The sequence below is a fragment of the Budorcas taxicolor genome, chromosome 11, assembly GCF_023091745.1.
Source record: "Budorcas taxicolor isolate Tak-1 chromosome 11, Takin1.1, whole genome shotgun sequence".
Lineage (NCBI taxonomy): Eukaryota > Metazoa > Chordata > Mammalia > Artiodactyla > Bovidae > Budorcas > Budorcas taxicolor.
This window is the reverse complement of record NC_068920.1, coordinates 41,785,838-41,810,178: the sequence shown is the minus strand read 5'-3', so window position 1 is coordinate 41,810,178 and position 24,341 is coordinate 41,785,838. Positions and strand designations below refer to the sequence as shown.

General features: G+C 42.5%; 1 protein-coding gene across 1 annotated transcript; it reads left to right on the top strand.

The window, feature by feature from the left end:
- Positions 1 to 1,695: 1,695 nt before the first annotated feature.
- Positions 1,696 to 22,823, top strand: SPATS1 (spermatogenesis associated serine rich 1). Its single transcript, XM_052649776.1, has 7 exons — positions 1,696 to 1,810; positions 9,122 to 9,266; positions 12,090 to 12,214; positions 13,535 to 13,696; positions 17,986 to 18,106; positions 19,536 to 19,598; positions 22,676 to 22,823. Exons 1-7 carry the CDS (start codon positions 1,696 to 1,698, stop codon positions 22,821 to 22,823), a joined length of 879 nt encoding a protein of 292 aa, XP_052505736.1.
- Positions 22,824 to 24,341: the final 1,518 nt, after the last annotated feature.

Sequence of the window (24,341 nt, the reverse complement as noted above, 5' to 3'; positions counted from 1 at the left end):
AACTTGCCCAGGGATGAACGCAAAGTGGCCCAGGAGGCTTTAAAGCTGCAGAGTAAGGGAAGGTTTAGGAGTCGCAGTACGCAGGGCTCATCTAGGATGAGTTTTGGCTCTGCTGTCTGTCCTGATGTCTTGAAACTTGATGGTGCAGGTTAGAGACCTGGTCTCTTTCCAGAAGGATGAAAACAGAAGAGGGAGTAGCTCAGCTCGGGCCATTGAAATCCATAATCCATCCCCCATTTATTTGTTAAACTGATTATCGAGTGCCTGTATGTGCTAGGCACTGCACTAAGTGCTTGGTGTATAGCAGTGAACAAAACACGAAAATCTCTGCCTTCCAGGCATCGAAGCATCTTAATGTTAGCTGGGCAACAATACTTTTAAATTTTTTTTCAAGGTTTCTAGAATGACCACTTTTTTGTTTTATAATCAGTAAAAATTTTATTAAAATAAAAACACAGTCTAGCTTTTTTCCACTTCACCAAGGCAAAAATTGCATCAGAATTTGAACTGAGGGACATAAACCAGAGTCGGAGAGAAGGTTTGCCTGCAAGATTGATTAGTTGCTAATAAGAATTAAGTAAGATAATTTAAGTTGGTATGATGGACAGAGTGAGAAAACTTGGAAATGAATCTCAGTTTTCTGGGTGACCTTGAGCAAGCCCTTGCTCAAACTCAGCTTTCTATTTTGAAAAATGCAGCTGGCTGCTTAAGGAAGATAACATCCACCAGGGCGCCTGGCCCAGAAAAGAGACTCTGAAGTGTTAGGTGATCTCGTCCAATCAATGCCAGTTATAAGACCGCATCTGCAAGCTTTTTTGGAGGGCTCATCATTCACTGCCACCAGAGGCTACAGTCCTGATAATGAAAATTGCCCGGAGAAGAACCACAATTTTAAAAAAAGTATTTGTTTACCTGGCTGCACCGGGTTTTAGTTGCCTCTCACAGGATAGTTCCCTGATCAGGGATGGAACCCAGGCTCCCTGCATTGGGAGCGCGGGAGTGAGTCAGCCATTCGACCACCAGGGAAGTACCCACAGTTCTTAAAAAGAAAAAAAAAAAATTCAGAAACACAAAGCCATTTTTCCATTGGTCCTTGCCCACCACGCCCCGCCAGGGCTAGGGACTCTGGTTTTGCTCCTTTAAAAGACTCCATCACGTGCCCAGAGAGCCGGGGGAAGCCAAGAGGACCGGGAAGCACCGCCTGGCGGGAGGCGGCGGCGCGCGTTGCTGGGCTGGTGTCCTGGCAACCCCGGAACGCGCCTCCGCGGGTGAAGCAGGTGGCCGCGGCGTCCCTCTTGCCCTTGGCTCTCGGATCCTTGGCCTGCAGTTCGGCAGTTCGGCTGCCGGTTGGGGTTGGTGCGTTGATGTCGGCCGTATCATCCTCGGAGGCCTCGGAGCGTAGAGCCAGGCCTCCCCTGGGGGAAGGGGTGGACCACCCCACGGAGGAAGGGAAGGAGCATCTCGGTGGGCGGGCGAGGGCCCAGGGAGCTCCGCGGGCATCCGAACCCGGAAACGCCCAATCAGAGAAAGCGAGGGAAGCTTTGATCAAGAGGCCAGCCCTGCCCTCTAGACTTTCGGTGGTCCCTGAAGTTTTGTTTCCTTTGATTGATGCTTTTTTTTTTTTTAAACAAAGGTCTTTTCTTTGTCTCCGGCTCGCTTTTTAATATTTAAATCAACATCTGCACAGCTGAGTCCATGGACGCTGGAAGCGGTCCTCGGGGATCTCGTCTCCACCTCCTCTACAGCAGAGACCTGAATAAGGTTCAAGAGAAAGGAGACTCTGACATCACCACTGGAGAGAAGAGATACAGTTGAGTTTAAAAAATCAGGAGGGCTGACTGGGATTTGCTTGCCCCAGCCAAGTACACTGAGCCAGAAGGCATCTTTTGACGTTTAAAAGAAGGCTAGTTTGGGACCCTGTAATAGGGACTATTTGTATTGATACTGTCTGTATTAACCCAAGGTCTGCTAAGGCAGAGAGCAGCATCCAAGCAGGCGTTCTCATAAATGACCATCCTGGATCTCCTAATATATCTCACGGAGAGGTATATTACAAAGAATGAAGGAGGACATAGGTTTGACCTGCCCAGTGCGTCAGTCAATAAATGATAAAGCTGGGATTTGACATGAGTTTTCCGGTCTCCAAACCCAGGCCCCCACTTCTTTTTTCTCTTTGCTCATATATCAGATTTGTGGCACTGTTCATTGGATGGGACAGCTCAGGTAGAAATTAGGAACACTTTGATGAAAGGTTTAGCTTAAACAGTGGATGGGAGCTCTGTGATTGATTTTTATGGCTGAAGAGAATGTTTAGGGGTATATTTGTCTTTAGAGAACAGTGCTTGTGGAGTAGAACAGCCAGAGTCTCTCAGAAAACCCCCAAGTGAGTACATGTAAGTGGGTAGCCTTCAAAAAGAGATTGTAGTACATTCCATCTCTGCCCATTAGAGCTGGGTCTTTGGTCTTCTGTATTCCGGGTCTGTGATCTCTCCATTTACAAGTGCAGGGAGAGGGTGGCAGTATGATTTACTACCTGCCTACAACTGGAGCTCCCCTGGTGGCTTTGACAGTAAAGAATTTGCCCTCAATGACTGGGGTTCAATCCCTAGGTCGGGAAGATCTCCTGGAGAGGAGCATGACAACACACTCCAGTATTCTTGCCTGGAGAATCCCATGGACAGAGGAGCTTGGCGTGCTACAATCCATGGGGTCGCAAAGAGTCGGACACTACTGAGTGACTCAGACTTTCACCTTTTCTTACAAGCAGGGGCCAGTGGAGCAATAGAAATTAGAGCCACTAATTGCCCAATGTGGCTAGTTCAGCAAGGAGAAAAAGGTTCTGGGATTCTAGCTTTAAGCTCCAGAATGTTCCGCAGTTTTCAGATTGACTAGGCCTAAAGAAGGATGCTGCTATTTTAAGGGTGGGTAAAAGGGTTTCAGGTTCTAGGTTAGGGCTCCTGGAAGAACAGTAGCCCCTGAGATTGCCACACCACATGGCTTCCTTTTCTGCTGGAGAGTGGTATCCACTCAGGAGACCACATCTGAGCTCAGCTTCACATGGAGTCCACAGATTTCAGTAAGGAAAGGAGCATGGATCCATGAACTAGCATAGGCCAAGTGCACAACTCTGGATGTATATGCATTTTTCCAGCAGAGAGAACCCAGGACTTTCTTTATTTCTTGGGGGGAGTCTGTGATTCCAAAAAGGGTTAAAAACCACTGTCCTAGATCTTTCATTTGTTTGTTGAGCAGATAAACAGGGACTAGAAACCAAGTGTTTGGTTAAAGAGTATCCACAAGAAGCTAACTTGGCTTGCTGTGTTATTTTCTCCCCGCCAGACAGTGCTATTGTGTAACTCAGCGGAGATGACAAGCGTGTGAAAGTGCCTTGGTTATGTAAGGTGTTATTCCTGCCTAACGGAAATGGAAATAATTATTGTGAATTTCACAGATGGTACCAAAGAAACAGACTTTCTTCTGAAACAGACTTTTTTCCCCCTCGATTCCTTTCTAGTCATCAGAACTTTCTCTTAGGTTGGACCATCTTTTTTATTTTTTTTTTGTCTTGAAGTGTTTTGACTTAGGATTTTCAAGTTCATGGCTCACTGGGTATCTTTTGCATTTGCGTAACAATGAGCATGATAAATGGTGACCCTTTCAAGAAGAATGTTCCTTAACTTACCGTGTCTCGCCTAAGGCTACAGTGCTAGATAGAGAGGTGGGGCAGGCATTGTGAGCTGGGCACAACAGGTCACTGACTTGCTGAAAGTAACTTGATGTTACTCTACACAGCGGAGGCATCAATATCAGGATGGGAGGGTTCGGACTTGCATTTCCAGCGCTCTTCTCCCCCCTGGTGGCTCAGACGGTAAAGCGTCTGCCTGCAATCAGGGAGACCCGATTCCTGGGTCAGGAAGATCCCCCGGAGAAGGCAATGGCAATCCACTCCAGCACTCTTGCCTGGAAAATCCCATAGACGGAGGAGCCTGATAGGCTACAGTCCATGGGATCGCGAAGAGTCGGACACGACTGAGTGACTTCACTTCACTTCTCCCACCTGAGGAGATGTAGAGAGGCAGCCTGGGGTCAGGCTTAAGTGTCTGCAGATGATGTTTGAAGCTGAGTTTCTTCTAGGAATTTCCAGAAGTCAGCCAGGTTTGGAGAAGGTGCCAGTTGAGCAGGCAGACCCCTCTTCCAGCCCTTGCTGGTCCGTCTGCAGAGTCTGCTGTTAGGGCAGCTGCAGCCGCTTTCTAGAATGTTGCCATCACAAAGCTTCTTAAGTAAACAGGGAAATAGGTTAAATTTGTAGATGTGATTTCACTGGCTCGCTGCTTAGGGTTGCATAATATATTTACATTTTACCTCTCAAAAAAAAGAAACCCCAAAACTTGTGAGGGGGCCCCCTCTAATACCATTCTTAGCAAACAATCCTTGCTTTGGTGAATTCGCCAGTCCCCCTAGTGGCCGAATACAATATAGAATGTGAACTATTTAGAAAAGGCAGTCTCTGTTAAAACCTATGGGCAAGTATTCTCATAAGTAAATGCTATGATAAGTAACTCAGAACTGACAAGAGTCTCAACCCAGAAGACATCTCTGCTCTTAATCTTATTTTTTCCTTTACATATGTGGGTCCTTTCTGCATCTTTATATATACATTTCATACCTTTTTCGTATATTACTGAAAGTAGAACCTTGGAATGAAAGAGCAATTCTCATAGGTTTTGGAGGACATCAACGGCCAAATTACTCTTCAGTAAGATGGAAGTTTTTTCAGCAACAGTGTACAAGAATGTCATTCCTTCAAGCTGTGCCAGCCTTAGGTATTTGTAAACGGATAGAAATAATAATATCTTATTTTAAGTTCAGCTCTTTTACTAATATAAGGATGAATTTTTTTCCCCAAACATATATTGTCTATATATGCGTGCTTAGTGAATTACCTAATTATGTCTTTTGCTCATTTTTTTTCTTTGGGTATAAGATTTTCATCTTATAAATTTTTAAAAACTCATGTTTTGTCATGATTATTAGCTCTTTTTTTATCCTGTATGTTATGAATCTATTTATAGTTTGCGATGAAAGTTTCAAATGTGTATGCTTTCAAATCTACGCATCTTTTCTTTTGCTTGTATTTTATACCTTTCTTAGAAATAACTTCCCCACTCTAACATTATTTAAACATTTACTTGTTACTTTTGCAGATACATCTTTAAATTTTTGCATTCAAATTTGTAATTCACTTGAAATTTATTTGGGGATAAGGGAGGTTTAATTTTATTTTCATTCCAAATGGTTAATTAGCTGTTCCAGAAATATTTTTTTGAATGATCCATTCTTTCTTCACTGAGATAAAATGCCACTATTATCACAGAAAATTTTATTCTAGCTACATTTGCTGTTTTGTTCTGTTGATTTATCTGTCGGGGTTTGTTTCAGTTCCATCATGATTATTGTAACATTAAATTACATTTTTTTTTGTTTTTTTGTTTTTTGGCTGCACTGTGTAGTATGTGGGGATCTTGGTTCCCCAACCAAGGATCAAACCCATGCCCCTTGCAATGGAAGCTCAGAGTCTTAACTACTGGACTGCCAGGGAAGACTCTAAACTACATTTTAAGAGTTATACTCCATTGCTCTGTAAACTTGTACAAGTTATTTGATATTTCTGGTACTCAGTTTCTTTATGGATAAGATTATTTCTGTTTTATTTGTAATTGTGGTCTCTTTTTCATTTCTTATATTGTTTACTTATATTAAAATTTTTTCTTGAACTTTAGCTACATTTTTAATTTTTTCCATGAACCGCTAATTCTGATAATCATCTTTATTTCATTCGTTTCTGCTTTTATTTTATGATTTCTTTCCTTATCATTTTGAGGCATTTGTCTTTTTCCCCTTGTATCTTGAATTGAAAGTTTAGGTCATTCGTTTTAGAATCTTTGTTTTCTGACACTATAGCCTGTCACTTGTAAGATGGACATTTTCACAGTTTGTGTCTCTGAAGTTGGATGGGTCTTACCAGTGCCATGGGCCCAGTAGCCCCTGTGAAGTAGTTGATATAAACTTTGCTGGATGAGCACTGAATAATGCAGAGGTGTGTCTGTGGTTTGGAAGAAAATTCCAGAGGCACTTAAGAAATGCTCCATCACCTACATTCTTGTTGCATTGCGAAAAATTTTGGTGGAAAATATGGACATCAGGGATTGAGGTGAAAAGTGATTCAATAATCAGACTTTTGAATGTGCATAAGGTTTAAGAATGCCTTGTGCTCAGTCGCTCAGTCTTGTCCGACTCCTTTCCTCCGTCCGTGGATTTTTCCAGGTAAGGATATGGAGTGGGTTGCCACTTCCTACTCCAGGGGATCTTCCTGACCTAGGGATCAAACCCGAGTCTCTTGCGTATCCTGCATTGACAGGCAATTCTTTACCACTAGCACCACCTGGAAAGCCCCACAAGTGCCTTTAGCCATTTAATTTTGCTTTTATTTTCCTTCTTTAAATATGCACGGGATTAAAATCTATATCTAAGTAAGTCTAAAAGGATTCTTCAGTAAATATAAAAGTCCAAAATGATAAAGCATGTGTCATAATTTAATTGGCAGCCTCTGTTCTTTGTGGTCCATCAAATAATAATGTTTTTACAACTGACGGTGTCTTACATTCAGTAAAATACAGTGTATGCATTTAAGGCTCTAGGTTCTAATTACTGCTTTAGTTGAATCCACACGTTTTGATATACCGTATTTATGTCATTGATCATTAAGTACCTCATGAGTCACATTATGCTTTCTTCTATTATGTGAAATGTTTGGAGATGTGGTTTGAGTTTCCAAGCTTATAGGTGTTTTTTGGCTGTCTTTTTAGTATTGATTTTTAATAGTGTTGCGTGTGGTCAGAGAGTGTGGTCTGTATTATGCTCTTGATACCACACTTAGGCGCCATATCTGGGGCTGCTGGAGACCTGTGCTCTTTCCTCCCAGCTCTGCCTTCACTGGGTTCCACTCCATCCCAATTACTCACTCCTCAAGCAACCAGTCGGCCCTCGTGCGTGGAGGGCTGCCCTAGGCTGCATGCCATGCTGTGCTTAGTTGCTCACTCATGTCCGACTCTTTGCGACCCATGGACTGCAGCCCGCCAGGCTCCTCTGTTCGCTGGGATTCTCCAGGCAAGAATACTGGAATGGGCTGCCATGCCCTCCTCCAAGGCATGGCTCAGGGCCTTGTGCCAAACACAGCTCTTCCCACACTTGGCTGGCTCTGAGAATCACCCGAGGTGCTTCTTAAACATACAGACTTCTGGGTTGCCGCCTCGCCCCCACCATAAGTTGGCTTGGAACCCTGGAATCTGCATGTTGAACAAGTGTCCCAAGGTGATTCTCATCACTGGACGCATGTGGAGAATCAGGAAGAGGGGCAGGATAGAATGAGTGCATTGATGGACCTGGGCTTGAAGAGGAGGAATTTCACTGCCAAACATGAGCCTAAGAACTACTGAGGGAGTGAGGCTTCTTCAAAATGTGGATTCCCAGGCTTCACTGACCAAGATTCCGGTTTGATGGGTCTGTAATGAGATTTGGGAATCGGTATTTTTGAATTATTTCTTATTTTTAATGTTTTATGTTGTTTTTTCTTCCACCACCCCCATTTAACTTTTTAAAAAAATTTTATATTGGAGTGTAGTTGATGAACAATGTTGTATTCGTTTCAGGTGTACAGCAAAGTGATTCAGTTATACACAGACATGTATTTACTCTTTTTAAAATTCTTTTCCCATTTCGGTTATTACAGAGTATTGAGCAGAGTTCCCTGTACTTTACAGTAGGTCCTTGTTGGTTATCTGTTTTAGCACCCCCCTTTTCCCATTTATTCTGGTAAGCTGTATTTTTTTCTTTAAAAAAAAAACTTTAAATTTTATATGCAGTATAGCCAATTAACAATGTGATAGTTCCAGGTGGACAGCAAAGGGACTCAGCCATGCAAATATATGTATCTATTCTAAACCCGCCTCCCATCCCAGGCTGCCACATATCATTGAGCAGTGTTCCCTGTGCTATACAGTAGGTCCTTGTTGGTTATCCATTTTAAATATAGCAGTGTGTGCATCCCATACTCCCTAATGATCCCATCCCCCATTTTGCCCCGCTGCTGCTGCTGCTGCGTCGCTTCAGTCGTGTCTGACTCTGTAAGACCTCATAGACGGCAGCCCACCAGGCTCCCCCGTTCCTGGGATTCTCCAGGCAGGAACACTGGAGTGGGTTGCCATTTCCTTCTCCAATGCATAAAAGTGAAAAGTGAAAGTGAAGTCGCTCAGTCGTGTCCGACTCTTAGCGACCCCATGGACTGCAGCCTACCAGGCTCCTCCATCCATGGGATTTTCCAGCTAGCAACCATACATTTGTTCTCTTAAGTATGTAAGTCTGTTTCTGTTTTGTAAATAAGTTCATTTGTATCATTCTTTTTTTAGATTCCACATTTTTATAAGGGATGTCTGACTTCACTCATATGACAATCTCCAGGCTCATCCATGTTGCTGCAAATGATGTTATTTTGTTTTTTCTAATGGCTTGAGTAATACTCCGTTGTATATATGTATCACATCTTTATCCTGGGAATCTGTATTTTTAACAGGCCTCTCAGGTAACACTGATGCAATAGTTCTTATCCTGAGAAACCCCAGGATGAGGGTATTGTGAGAGGACAGATTTTATAGAATTTAAACTTTAAACTTTGTAGAGTCACAGGCAAAGTCCTCCTAAGAATAAAGTGCTTGGTGATAGAGTTGGGTCTTGACAAGTGTGGGAAGGATATGATTCACTTGATAGATGAATTTGAGAGGGAGTTGACAGGAAATGAATAAAACCTGGCTAAGGTAGTCCCACTGATGGATGGTGGGAATTTGCAGAGGTGCCCAATAGATGCCACACACATGTGAATCATGAAATGGTAGGTGGAACAGCAGTCATTCTAAAAATGAACTCCAGCGTCAGAGAAGTCTGACTCTTATTTCGGAGAATTTTCTTATAGCTTTTTAAAAAAGAAATTATTTACCATCTGGGGAACAAGATCAAGTGGGAGGTAGTTTCATGAATGTAATCCAGTGGTGATATCTATGTGTTACAGGTACCAAGCACAATGATCTTGTGGAATCTAAGGGATGCTTTGCCAACGTAACATCACCTGGCAGAAGGGTCAGCCCCTCGTCTACTGAAACAGGTCTACGTGTCAGTGGGCCTCTCAGCCCTGGCAGAGGCTTTGTGCACCTAGAGTAAGTAAGGGTCCAGGGAAGAGCCGTAGACATTGGGGTCAATTCTAACCAAGGGACCAACAGTCTGACAGGGAGTGTGACATGTTTACAAGAGCATGGGTTCCGGAGCCAGACTGGGTTCAGATCTCACTCTGTCACTCGGTATCTGTGTGAATTTGGGCAAATTACTTCACCTCCCTGGGCCTCAGCTTTCTTATCTGCAAAATGGGGGGAGGTGGTGGTAGTACTTCAGGAGGTTGCTGTGAGGATGAAATGAGGTAATGCATATAAAGTGATTAGAAGACTCCCTGGCATGAAACACAGGCTGTGCAAGGGCTCGCTATTATGAAGGTGAAATTAAACTATGTAATTTTGGGAGTGCAAATATACACACACAGGTGGCAAATCTTTTACAAAATATTTGTTCATGTCATTTTTGCTTTTGGCTGCATTGTGTCTTAGTTGTGGCACATGGATGTTCCTTGTGGCATGTGGGCTTAGTTGCCCCAGGGCGTGTGGGATCTTAGTTTCCTGACCAGGGATCAGACCTGTGTTCCCTGCATTGGAAGGCAGGTTCTTAATCCCTGGACCGCCAAGGAAGTCCTGGTGGTACACTCTTAAAGAACAGCAAAGAAATGGTTACCATAATAGTCGGAGTCAGGATTGTAGTTACCTCTCTGGGAAAGGGACACAGATGGTTTCTGGGGAGTGGGAGGAAAGGGCTGGCCATGCGTTATTTCTTTTCTTGGATGTCGGCTTTAGAAGTATTTGTAAAACTGCACTGTTTTATATACTTTGCTCTGTTGGATTTCTTATGATAAAAAGTCTTAAAAAGCTTTTTCTAACAGTTTCTGTTGTAATGAAAGTAATTTAGTGGTTTCCACGGTGGCTCAGTGGTGAAGAATTCTCCTATCAACGCAAGGGACATGGGTTCAATCCCTGGTCCAGGAAGATCCTCCATACCAGGAGCAACTAAACCCTTACATTACAACTACTGAGTCCACGTGCTCTAGAGCCCAGGAACTGCAAGTGCTGAGCCCTTAAGCCTGTGCTGTGCAACAAGAGAAGTCACCTCAATGAAGAAGCCACAGCTAGAGAAAAGCCTGTGTAGCAGTGAATACCCAGCACAGCCATAAATACATAATTAAATTAAAAAGTAAAGTTATTTAAGTTCATTATAGGAATTTTGAAAATATAAAAACAGTATAAAAAACAACCACCATGGTAATCTCATCTCTTAGAGAACTGGTGTTAACTTTTTTTATATGCATGAAAGAAAAATCTATTTCTTATACATGGAAATATGTAATTATTTTTCACAATTAAGATCATATTATACTACTTTTTTGCAAAACTTGCTTTTTCTAACTTTGCACTTACCCACTGTTTCACAGTCACCTGTTTATCTGTCCATGTCATCTTCCCCTTGACCCTAAGCTCCTGAAAGCAGGGACTGTTTGGATCCCCAGTGTCTAGACCAATGCTTTCCACAAAATGTACTCAGATAATGTGTTTGTTGAGTGAAACAAATAGGTGGATAATCCTAAAATTCTTTTGGAACATTTCCTTTATCTTGGCAATGTTTTCTACACAGTTAATTCAGCAAATGCAAATATATAAAAGTATTTAGGAGAGACATATATCACCCAGTGTCAAAGTTATACATTTGGAACTGGGAGGGTAGACTCTGAGTTGTTGGCTTTTTTGCTTTATCTGCACACTATGGAAGTTCAAAGACATTAGTATGGGTATGTTTACTTAAAACTGAAGTTGGACTATGCAAGACTGTGTGTTATGGACCCAGGGTTCTTTATGATTTTTAGGCAACATAGTCTAGAGTTAACCTGCAGATCCCTCTCAGCCCCTCTCTAGGGTGTGGGTTGTTAGTTTCTTTGAGGGGTCATTTCCTTTGCAAATGGAAATGATTCTACTGTCCCCACCTATAATAACAGGATTTTTTGTCAGGAGCAAACAAAATGATCAACATGAAGTTGGTTTGAAATGATTCCAATATCAAGGTGGCATAATATTTTGAAAAAAGATCCTATGACTTGATAACAGATAACTCTACCTGAAAGCATTGTCCAAGGCCATCTATCAAATGCTAGGCCACTAAGACCAGAAGTGATCGCTTTTTCTGTTGACGCCCACAACAGCTCATTACAGGAATTTTTAACTGCCAGGAAGTTCTGTACTAAACATAGTGCTCTGTTATTATAGCCATTTCAGTCAAGTCTTATTTTTGATTATTTCTTTCTCTTTTCTTTATACTGATTGATTTTTTATTTCCATTTAATTTTTTTATTGAACATGCATTTTTTGGTAGCAGTTTTAGTTGAAGCATAATTCATATACCATGTAATTCAGTTTAATAATGCAACCATTATCACAATCAATTTTAGGACATTTTTATTGCCTCCTTAAAGAAACCTGTCGCCCTCATGTCCCCTATCCCTCCAGCCCTGGATAACCATTAATTTTATCTCTATGGATTTACCTGTTCTGGATATGTCATATAAATGGAATCACCAATATATGGTCTTTGGTGTCTGGCTTGTTTTATTCAGCCTAATGTTTAGGTGTATGCCAGGAGTGGAATTGCTGGGTTATATGAGAATTCTATATTTAACTTTTGGACACCAAACTGCCTTTAGGCATGCATCTTTTGAATATATTTCAGTTCCCTCAAATTATGAATCAAAAAATTATATGCTCATGGACTTTTATTGAAGAGTAATCCTAGTTTTCATACGTGAGGGCAATTCTAGTGTAAGAGATGTAAGATCAGGCTGTAACTTCCAATTTAAGCACATCGACATTTTCATCCTTCTGCTTCCTTTCCAGCCCTGCTGCGGAGTTGGAGCTGAAATCCTCCTCCTCACATTCTGATCACTCCTCTGAAACTTCACTGCCTGGAGTCCAAGAGGATAAATATCCCCAGGAATTCAGCCTGCTCAAGCTGCAGACAAGTGAGTACGTTATAGGTCCTCTCCATGTGCCTCCATGCCCAGGGTCTTGGCAGAAGGCTGCCATACTGTTGGGTGCCATTTGCTGAAGACCCACTAGGTGCCTGGCATTCAATATACTTCGTCTCTAATTCTCACAGCTCTGTGGGGCAGCTACTGTTATATGTTTTGCAAAATTAAAATGCCTTATAAACATAAAAGTACTATAATAAAATATTAAAATAATAAAGAAGCATGTAGAATATGAAAACCCCTTCCCCAATATTTTCCAATCATCCCCTTATTCTGCTCCATAGCTGTGAAGAATTTGATATCTGTTCTTCGAGAATTTTGAAATGTAAATGTATATGTATTTGAGATGTATATGTATAAATATATATATGTTTAATATATGTATGTTTGGATATATATATTTATGGATTGTAATATACCACCATATTTTCACTGATAGAAAACAGTACAAAATTATTCTCAAAGTATTGTTTTCACTCAAAGTACAAATAGATCATGGATTCTTTCTGTGTCAATACATATAGACCTATACGGCTAATACAGACCTCCCCGTTTTACACAGAAGGAAACTGAGGCTGGAGAGATTCAGTCACCCACAGAAGCACGCATAGTTAGGAAGTGAAGGGATGGGGTTAGAACTCAAACACGCCTGTCTCCAAAGCCTCTGGTCCTTCACGGCCACCAAGGAGACAAGAGTTTCTTAAGCAACCCTGGAGCTGTCAGATCTTTCACCGTTCAAAATCACTTGAGCAGTTTTATAGGAAAAGGGTCGGACGAAGAAACAGACTAAGGTCTCAGAGCAGCGCTTCTCCTCGGTCCTAAACACACTGCATCTCTCTGTGTTTCCGTAGCCTGGCATGTGCCAGTGTTGGCTGCCAACACCATATGCCATCTGGTTAAGATGCCATGGGTGTTCCAGCCCTTCCCCTGACGGGCTTTTATTCCTACACATTTATTAGAGTGAAGATTGGCTCACAGATGCTTGTAAAACTGTCTCTGAGCTTCCTCACCCATACATCACTTCCAACCATAAAACTGGCCTTATTTTTGAAAGGGAGAGTAAAAAGGAAAAAGAGAAGAGCCCTCTTAGATAGCTTTCTTTCTACTTCCCTTCTTTTGTGCCTAGTCCCATAGAAGTTAACACTGCCCTTGATGTAGAATTACGGAACTACACACATGGATACAGGTCGTATAGCCAGATAGTGCTGGGGGTGGGGGTGGGGGTGGGGGAGGGGCTTCACACCGTTTTGTTATCCAGCTACACTGTGAGGCCGGAGCAGTGCTGATCGAAGCATTTCTGATGTCTTGCAGAAGATGGGCAGCGTCCTGAGTGGACATTTTATCCAAGGTTTAGCAGCAACATCCACACCTACCATGTTGGAAAGCAGTGTTTCTTTAACGGGGTCTTCCTCGGCAATAGGAGGTCTCTATCAGAGAGGATAGTGGACAAGAGCCTTGGGAGAAAGAAATGTGGTAACGTTTTCCTCCTGAATCTTCATTGTGCAATGCCCCAGAATACTCGTGAGTTGTCATTCCGGCGGCCTAGCCTTGTGTGGCTGGGGCAGACCTAGGGGGTCACTGTGTCATCCAGGTGCAGCCAGGAAAATAGGAAAGACAAGGGGATGGTTGGCAGGCTGCACTTTTTGGCAAAGAACTCACACCATATGCTGATCCACATTTTTGTTTTTCTCTGAGTTTCATAAAATGCTAATGTGATATTTGAGTCATCAGATAAGTTCTCTCGGATACTTATTAATAGAAATCTCCATTGAAGTCCGAGGAAAAGAATTCATGTTTCAATTAGATGCTGCTTGTCATATGCATTTAAATCGTACTTTTGATTCTTTACAAGGAAAACATCCTGTAACCCTTAGCTTCAGTGTGTGTTGTTGTTTTGTAGCTGATTTAAAGAAAGGTAGATGTGATGAAGTGTGTATATATATCTCCTCAGCTTGTGACTTGGTGAGTTCTCTGTTCCAACTTAGCCATCATAAGTTTATTGAAAGACCCTAAAGAGTTTCTGAATAGCAAGGGAGCATTTATGGTACATGCTTCTATAGAAATACCTGTATAGGAGTCAGCAAGTGCTTCAGGGAAGAGTAAGATTGCTGTAATAGGAATACAGGGCTTCCCTGGTAGCTCAGCTGGTAAAGAATCTGTGTGCAATACAGGAGACCCCAGTTCAATTCCTGGGAAGATCCGCTGGAGAAGGGCTAGGCTACCCACTCCAGTATTCTTGGCCTTCCCTGGTGGCTCAGCTGGTAAAGAATCCGCCTGCAGTCTGGGAGATCTGGGTTTGATCCCTGGGTTGGGAAGAGCCCCTGGAGAAGGGAAAGGCTACCCACTCCAGTATACAAAGAAAAATAAATAGAAACTTCTAGTTTTATTTATTTATTTTTTTAGTTTTAGAATAGACTTTTAAACTCACAGCAGAGACAAGTAGTTTTGAAAACCAAGGCTTTTCCTTGGGTAGTTGTTATTTAGTTGCTAAGTCATGTCAAACTCTTGTCTGACACTATGGACTGTAGCTCTCCAGGCTCCTCTGTCCATGGGATTTTTTAGGCACAAATACTGGAGTGGGTTGCCATTTCCTCCTCCAGGGGATCTTCCTGACCCAGAGATCGAACCCATGTCTCCTGCATTGACAGGTGGATTCTTTACCACTGAGCCACCAGGGCAGCCCTTGCATGGATAGAGAATACACCACAAGCCAGACTAGAGCAGGTGAGAAAGTAGTCATTGATACGGGGACTCTGAGGAGTCCTGTGTCCTACCCAACTCCTGAGATCAAAATCTAGTGGCTGAGGGGACATGAGTCTAGCTGGGGCTTCTGCCTCACAGGGTGGCTGGGGGAAGACCTTGAGCTTCCAGATGAAGTGGCATCTCACCTGGCTGTGCGCAGAGAGCGATGATAACTCTGGGCAATGTTTGGGGAGAAAGCCTCCTGAGGGTCTCATCCACCCAGGAGATGTGGACGAATAGCAGCGTTTCTGTGCCTTGTAAAGATTGTGGAGCTTAGGACAGAGAGAAAGAGAGTGATAGCGAGCAAGCAAGCAAGCCAGGGGAGCTGGTTGTGCGGCTGGAATGCTGGCAGGCCACCATAGGGTACACTGTTGATCACCAAGCCAGGGGTCATATGGGAATAAATGTGTGTTTCACCTGATGCATGGCAGACAGGGATGGCTTCAGAGGATCAGACTGCTGCTGCTGCTGCTGCGTCGCTTCAGTCGTGTCCAACTCTGTGCGACCCCCTAGACGGCAGCCCACCAGGCTCCCCCGTCCCTGGGATTCTCCAGACAAGAACACTGGAGTGGGTGGCCATTTCCTTCTCCAATGCATGAAAGTGAAAAGTGAAAGTGAAGTTGCTCAGTCGTGTCTGACTCTTAGCGATCCCATGGACTGCAGCCTACCAGGCTCCTCCATCCATGGGGTTTTCCAGGCAAGAGTACTGGAGTGGGGTGTCATTGCCTTCTCCGGAGAATCAGACTAGATGGCCCATTTTAGTAGACAGCAGAAATAGATACCAGCTCTCAGAGAGCAGCAGGTACCCATGTGGTTTGCAGATGGTGACCCAGGACCCAAAGCCTGCTCATAGATCCTGATGTCATGTAAGCCTGCTGTGCACGCTCTGACTTCTCACTCCTGAGAGGCAGCCCTAGGGAGGAGAGCCAAGTATTTAGTTAATTGGTTTAAATCTGGAACAGCTGAGAAAAACCAAGAAGGGACTAAGTTTAGCTGTCTATTACTTAGGCATGCTTTTGGCTACAAGTAAGAGAAAAATCAAATTATCAGAGACTTAAATTGTAAGATATTTATTAAGTAATTAACAAGAAGCTTTGGTATCTAGTGACCTATATGGTCTGGTTGCCCAGTGATCTCATCAAAGACACAGGCTCATTTTGGGTTTTTTGATGTATTACCATTCTTCGTAATGTTGGATTTTTGTGTCTAGATGCTGGTCCCCTTATGGTTATAAGATAACTGTTGTAGTTCTAAGCATCATATTTGTATTCAAGACATAAAAAAGGAAAATCTCCTGTTGCCTTCCCCTTTTAGAAGGAAGGAAAGTTTTCCCATATGGTCCTTGGGAGACTTCCTTGTCTCACTGGCCAGAACGGGGACAACTGCAAGTATATATTAAAAGTAAATGAGGAGGACTTCCTTGGTGGCTTAGTGGTAAAGAATCCGCCTACTAATGCAGGAGACATGGGTTCCATCCCTGGCCTGGGAAGATCCCACATGCTGCAGAGCAACTAAGCAACTAAGCCCGTGTGCCACAGCTGTTGAGCTGTAGAGCCCAGGAGCTGAAACAACAGAAGCCCAAGCACGGCAACTAGAGAAAAGCCTGCGCAGCAACCAAGACCCAGCACAGCCAAAAAGCAAAGAAAACGAGGGACTTTCCTCCTGTTCCCAAAGTGGGAGCCCGGGTTCAATCCCTGGTCAGGAAGCTAGATCACACATGCTGCAAAAACAAGTGAAGATTCCCAAGTGCCATGGCCAAGACCTGGCCCAGCCAAATGAATACAAAGATAAAAAAAACTTAAAAAGAAAAATTTAAAAAGAGTCCTGTCTGTTGGGTGTGAGCAAAGAAGGAGGTTGTGTCCCCAGCCGCATGGCCCTGCTTTTAGTCCCGAGGCAATCTTGCAGGCCAGGATTACTTTCTTGGGAGAGGCATTTGGCATTGGAGGTGCATGTTTAAATGGCCATCCTGTGCCAGCCTGACTCCATGGGAACTCAAGTGGTTTGTTTCTTGTTCCTGGGGCATTGGAAGGGGCTGGGTCGGGTGTCAGAGCCTGGGCTGAATAAGCAGTGTTTATTCAGCATCAGTAGACTTTTTCCTGACTCCTCTTCACCATGAAGGCCACCTCCCACTGCTGCGTGGCCTCATTCTTTCTTTTTTTTTAAATTAATTTATTTTTGGCTGTGCTGGGTCTTTATTGCTGCAAGAGCTTATCCCTAGTTTCAGTGAGAAGGGGCTACTCTCTAGTTGCAGAGCACAGGCTTCTCATTCTGGTGGCTTCTCTTATGGAGTGTGGGCTCTAGGGCTTAAACAGTTGTAGTGCGTGGGCTCAGTAGTTGTGGCCCCCGGCTCTAGAGCACAGACTCGATAGTTGTGGCACACGGGCTTAGTTGCTCCACAGCATGTGGAATCTTCCTGGACCACATTTTGAACCCATGTGCCTGCATTGGTAGGCAGATTTTATCCACTGTGCCACCAGGGAAACCCCCTGTCCCAGTCTTTGAGACAGAAGGAGGAGCCAGGATCCTTATTAGCTGAGATCCAATCAGAGAGGCAGAGCCCCAATTAAAATGGCCTCTAATCCCTGAGGAATTCAGGGATTCAAAGTGCACTAATGCCTAGAAAAGAAAAGATTTCAAGGCAGAGTTTATGCTCATCATTGCAGATAACTTTTGATTCACCATTCATTTTAAACCAAACCATCCCATCCAAACCTAAGTTATTGTTCCTTCTCAGGGTAAAGTAATCATAACACCTTTAAAAAAATATCTCAAACATAGGCTCACACTTGAAAAAAGTTTTTTAATTTGTTTCTTAAATTTATTTTTTACTTTTATTTCAAGCTCACACTTTTCATCTCCTCAAGGTGAGACAATCATAAACAGAACATTTAAGAAACCTATATGTACCTAATGATAAAACACTAAATTATCCTATTTCCACTGTCATGTCAATACTTACAACAAATCTGGGGACCATCTTCAGCTCTTTTTATGATTTCATTTTTAAACACCATTTGCAGTTCTTGACCCCAGGAACGGCATCCCAAAGTTAACTCCAGGAGATAATCCATATATGTATCCAGAACAGAGTAAAGGCTTTCATAAAGCAGGATCAACTCTCCCGCCAGTGAATTTTTCATTGTAAGTATGTGTTAATACTAGCATTATTTAGTGAACTTTAAAGGAATCATATTTCTCTCTGTTACATATAAATTATATTTTTCAAGGGGCAAATCTCAACAGGACATGGTGAAGATTTCTAAAAAAGTCCACGTCTATTTCCTTAGTGTATGTATATACTCATGTGTGTAACTGAGATCATACACAGGATCTTGACTACAAAAAGGTGGTTGCTAATTTTGTTCCTATTATTACTACTACAAATATGAAGGCTTAAATTTTCATTCTGAATCACATTGTTGGTTAGTAGGGTTGACTTACACTCGAAACTAAGCATTGACGAGAAAGGGAGGGTCACTAAATTAAAAGAAAAATAGTTGGTGTGGTACATTAAAAATATTTTAGAAAATTAATCACGTTCCGAAGAAAACAAAACCACTAATTTGAAAACATACATGTGCCCTAATGTTTATAGCAGCATTATTTACAATAGCCAAGATATGGAAACAACCTCAGCAGATGAATAGATAAACAAGATGTGTGTGTGTGTGTGTATACCTTCCCTGGTGGCTCAGATGGTAAAGCGTCTGCCTATAATGCAGGAGACCTGGGTTCAATCCCTGGGTTAGGAAGATCTCCTGGAAAAGGAAATGGCAACCCACTCCAGTATTCTTGCCTGGAAAATCCCCTGGGCGGAGGAACCTGGTTAGGCTATAGTCCATGGGGTTGCAAAGAGTCGGACACGACTGAGCGACTTCACCCATTTCACTCATACATATATATAACACACACACACATATATATTATATATATTATACAATGGAGTAATACTCCACCATAAAAGGTGAAATGTTGTCATTTGCAACAACATGGATAGACTTGGAGGTATTATGCTTAGTGAAATAAGTCAAACAGAGAAAGACAAATACTATATGATATCACTTATGTACAGAATCTAAAAAGTAAAACAAACTAAAAAGTAAATATAACAAAACAGAAACAGACTCACAGATATAGAGAAGAAACTAATGGTAACTAGTGGGGAGAGGGGGTTGGGGAGGGGCAAGATAGAGGTGGGGACTGAGAGGTACAAACTACTATGTTTGAAATAAATAAGCCACAAGGATATAAACTACAGGGAGTATAACCAATATTTTATAATAACTACAAATGGAGTATAACCTTTAAAAATCATATATCACTAATGTATCCACTTTAAACATACTGTAAATCAACTATATACCTCAATAAAAATTAATCATGTTTGTTTTAATGATGTTTACAAAAAGCGATTAAAAAAAATACTAAGAACTATGGCCCTTAATGGTTTTGAAGCCCATCCATGGCAATTAAAACAAGAAAATAAGACATTGTATTGAACACAATGAAGTATTGATATCTTTGCCATAGAAGCCATACCAATATGATGGTTGTCTTTTCTGATTTTCAGAGTGCCTTATGAAAAGAAATTTGATACATTTATTCCACTTGAGCCTCTTCCACAAATCCCCAAGTGAGTTATCTCAACATATTTCATATTATCCTACCTTTATGAAACAATCAATTATTTATTTTCTCCTATGGAGGAGCTCATAGACACCTGAGGCATAGGGACATTTTGAATCCCGGGAGCTGGGTGAGGCAGTTTGAATGCAGGGTTTCTGGTTTTGAAGGTCAAGTGTCTATGGAGTCTAGTCTCTGGGCTGCTTACATCTTCAACAGATATGATTGACAGACTGCCAGATGCCACGTGTTATTGTAGGCATGCACCATGAGGGGTTTTATGTGGAGAAACAGTCAGGGTCCTTGCTTTCCAAAACACAAGAGTTTGTTGGGAAAGACATATACTTAAATAAGCACAGCCAGGGAGGATGGTTAGAGTTTGAAGAGGCAGAGAGTAAACTAGTATTTCTGTATTTCAGGAAAGTATCATTCCTCTGAGCTTTTCTTTTCTTTTTAAAGAATATTCATTTTTATTTATTTGGCTGTGCTGAATCTTAGTTACAGCACGCGGGATCTTTAGTTGCTACATGCTAACTCTTAGTTCCAGCTTGTGAAATCTAGTTCCCTGACCAGGGATTGAACCTGGGTCCCCCTGCATTGGGAATATGAAGTCCCAGCTGCTGGACTACCAGGGAAGCTCTCATTCTTCTGATCTAATAGTTTAGCTCTGCTCCATTCTGAACCAAAATATTTTGATATGTAAGTTATCTTTATTTTTTGAAGAATTCTGTCATTCCCACTGATAGTTCCCTTTTGACTAAAGAATTCCTTAATAGGGAGATTTGCTAGATAGGGAGCAAATTTTTGGCTTTTATTTTGTAATTCATTCTTACTTGTATTACCTTGTGATCAGAAAGTATTTTTATTATTTTTATTTTATGGAACTTATCAAAGTTTTCTTGTGAGCTAATATACATTCAGTTTTGGGACTCTTTCCATATGCATTTGAAAGCACATTCTAGGGACTTTCCTGGTGGTCCACTGGTTAAGAATCCACCTTGCAGTGTAGGAGATGTGTGTTTGATGTCTGGTTGGGGAACTAAGATCGCATGTAATGTGGAGCAGCTAAGCCCATGAGCTGCAACTAAGACTCAATTCAGCCAAATAAATAAATATATATATATATTTAAAAGAAAGTGCATTCTATTTTATCAGGATGCAAATTAGATACATACCCAAAAGATTTATCTTGTTTATTGTTTAGTCCCTATTTTTTCTTACCCATTTTTGTCCACTTGACTGCTCATTTGGTCCACTTGTACTAAGAGTTGGTGTGTTAAAGTGTCCAAATATTAGTGTTTCTGTCTTTATTACTAGCAGCTTTTAGCATTTCAAAAATATCTTTCTTTTTTCTCATTTAATGCATTTTGTCCTGTGTTATACCTAGCCAGATATTAAGATTACAACTCTTACTTTGTTTTGTTTGCATTTGACTAATATGCTTTTGCCCATTCTTAGACTTTCAAATTACTGTGTTTTACGTCTTTCTCTCAGAAATAGAACTGGATTTTTCTCTGTGAGTCAATTTGAAAAGTAGTTTCTCTAAGAGGTGATTTAGGGTCACTTGCATTTATTGATTTGACAGATTTGATTTAAATTCTGTCAGAATAGTTTGTTACATGTGTTACAGAATAGTTTGTTACATGTGTTATGTATATTATATTTACCCTGAGTCTTTCACCATTTTATTTCAACAAAAGTTAAAAAATTATTTCTTTGGATGTTTAGGAATGCTGGTGTTTTTTATTCTATTGGTTCTTTATGCTGATATCTTCCTATATTGCTTTTTGCCCTGATTCTTTTAGCTGGGCTTCTAGTGGGTTGGCCAAAAAGTTTGTTTGGATTTTTACACAAGATGTTATGAAAAACCTGAACAAACTTTTTGGCCAACCCAATATTATTGTGCTGTCAGCTTTAAATGATATCCCATCTATTCCTACACGTGGTAATCCTCCTCTGTCTTCTTACAGGGACTTCCTTACCTTCAGTTTATCAGGGTGTTTTCTCAATCATAATGCATTTCTCCCCCCAAATATGAAAATTCTAGTGGCCAAAAGATGAAAGCATTCTTCATCTTCCTGCTCTGACTCATCCCAGGAGCCAGACTTCCCAAGACCTCTTGGATCACACACAGCACAGCCCAACATATGACTTTTCAAATCTCAACAGACCTGGGAGGATGCCAGGTGTCTGTATTAGCTGAGGTCCCAGCAGAAAGCAGAAGGCATACTTTGCTGGGATTCTGAAGACAGTTTAATGAAAGGACTGTTTACCAATAAGTGAGCAGGTTGAGGGAACTCACATGGGATGGTGAAGCACCCAGGGACTCCCACCAGTGGGAAGCACTTAATAATGTCTAGGTCTGAACAGCAGGAGAAGAGCTCATGGTTCACAGGGCAGTGAGAGAATGGAGAAGGGCTGTTGTAAAGGAGCTGTGGCCGTGGAGAATACAGCCACTCCAGAACTGGGGTACCTCAGGAGACAGGGTGGGAGTCAAGGAGCTCAATAAGACACATCTCAGTCTCTGTCTTTGCACCTTCTGATCTCCTGTGGGTGCTTCCCACTAGCCAAGCCCGACTCAAAGGTGGGGGCAGGGAGGAGTCAAGGTGATGCAGGGTACAGGGCTCAGATTCCTGGGCAGAGAGGGACACAAAAGAGACATGGGTTTGGGGCAGGGACAATGACGACAACTAATATGATGGGTTTTTAAAAAATATTTATTTATTTGGCTGCATCAGGTCTTAGTTGTGGCATGCAAGATCTTTTATTGCAGAGCTCAAGCTTCTCTCTAGTTATGGCACGCGGCTTCCAGAGCATGCAGGCTCAGTAGTTGCGGCTCGCTAGCTTAGTTGCAAGGCATATGGGATCTTAGTTCTCTGACCTGGATTAGCCCGCATCCCATGTATTGGAAGACAGATTCTTAACCACTGGACCACCAGGGAAGTCCCAATACGGTGCTTTATGTTGACACCTGGTCTCCAGAATTGGAGGCCTTCTTACTTTTGGAGAATGGAGTACCTTGTCTCCTGAAGGTGTTTGCAAATTTTGCATCAGGCGGACTGAAATGGTGTTGTTTTCTTCCCACAGTTTGCCTTTCTGGGTGAAGGAAAAGGCCAACATGCTAAAGAGCGAGATAAGAGAAGTCGAAGAGCTTGACGATTGGCAGCCAGCAGTCTCCTTGCTACACAGTTTTCTACCTGCTGGTGGGTCAAAGGACTTTCAAAGAATAGCATAACAACTGGCAGCAAGCCCGGAAGAGCAGGCTTTTGAGAGGCTTCACAATGGACAGGAGAGAGGCAGAGCCTCTCCCAGAGTGGATGGTATCCTTTGCCCCGAGGTGGCCCCTGGGCGGATGTCACGGCTGTGGGTCGCTGTCAAGTGTATGTTTGAGAACTGTTAGTCTTGCGATGGAGCACAGCCTTTAACTCTGTGCCTCTATCCACAGGTTCTTTGGACTTTCCAAGACAGTCCTGAACAGGTCCAGGAAGCAGGCCGACTGGCCCCTAGAGAGCCTTTTCCTGTTGAGTGCTCCTGTTAGTGCAACTGTTCTAAATCAAATGTTTGACTTGGACACAAAATCACTCTGTTTTGCATTTTTAAACGTTGTTATTATTTTTTGGCCATGCCATGCCATTCGTGGGATCGTTGTTCCTCGACCAAGGACTGAACTCCGGCCCTCAGCAGTGAAAGCTTGGAGTTCTAACCACTGAACCACCAGGGAATTCCCTTCACTTGTATTTTGAAAACCTTACTGATAGAAAAGTTTTCAGAATCGTACAACAAACATCTGCATATTCTTCACTTAGAATCTACAGTAGTTAAGGTTTGTCCAAAGGTATACACATTCTTTTTCTCATATTATTCCTATTGTTATTTTGCTCAGTTACCTGAGGGTGAGTAACAGGCATCATAACTCTTTACTCCTACCTACCTATTATACTTCAGTATGGTCAATGGTAATTGACTTCTTCATGCTTCTCCTAAGGTCAAGGGTAATCTGGTGGTTCACAAGAACCAGCTCACTGTGCAGGGGTGACGTCTGGGAGTAGCCTCCGAGTGCAGGGCACCCAAGTCCTGGGCCAAGCCCCTGAGAAGAGCAGGGCTGCCGCCTCCATGGAGTCTTTGGACTCATCCCTTCTCCCTCTGGTCCCCTGCCTTGGCCCCTCTCCCATCTTTTTGTCCTGGGACCTTTCTCCCCATCTGGGCCTGAAATGCACTAAAGGAACCCCCTGGCCCCGCATCCCTTGTAGTTAGAAGTTCGGATGCTGATTTAGTGCGTCTACTGGCCAAGTTCGAGCGGACTCGAACTTGGGAAAGACTGGGAGCCCACTTGAGATGTCTCGTGTTCTCCCAACACCAAGGAATTCCACAGGGGTTATGGCCTGAGCCTCCCCGGGGGATGGGGTGGCCACTACTGACTTGAGGCTCCCAAATTTGGACTTTGTAAGAAATCCATGAAAACTAAACATTTTGTGGTGCACATGGAGAGACCCAGCCTCGTATCTAATAAGAAGCCCCAAATCCCAATGGCTTGTTTCTGAAGAAATGTTTCTGAGTCCAGCAAATACAGAGAGGGTGTGGGGGCAGCTTCTAGAGGTGACGGTGTGAGCATGGGTGTGACCATCTGGCTAGAAATATGTTCTATTGGCTGAGCGGAGCATGGGCTGGAGGAAAAAGCTAAGGTTCTCTTGGAAAGAGAGGACAGACGGAAGGCATGGGGCATAATTATACTAAAAACCGCTTACTGTCTATT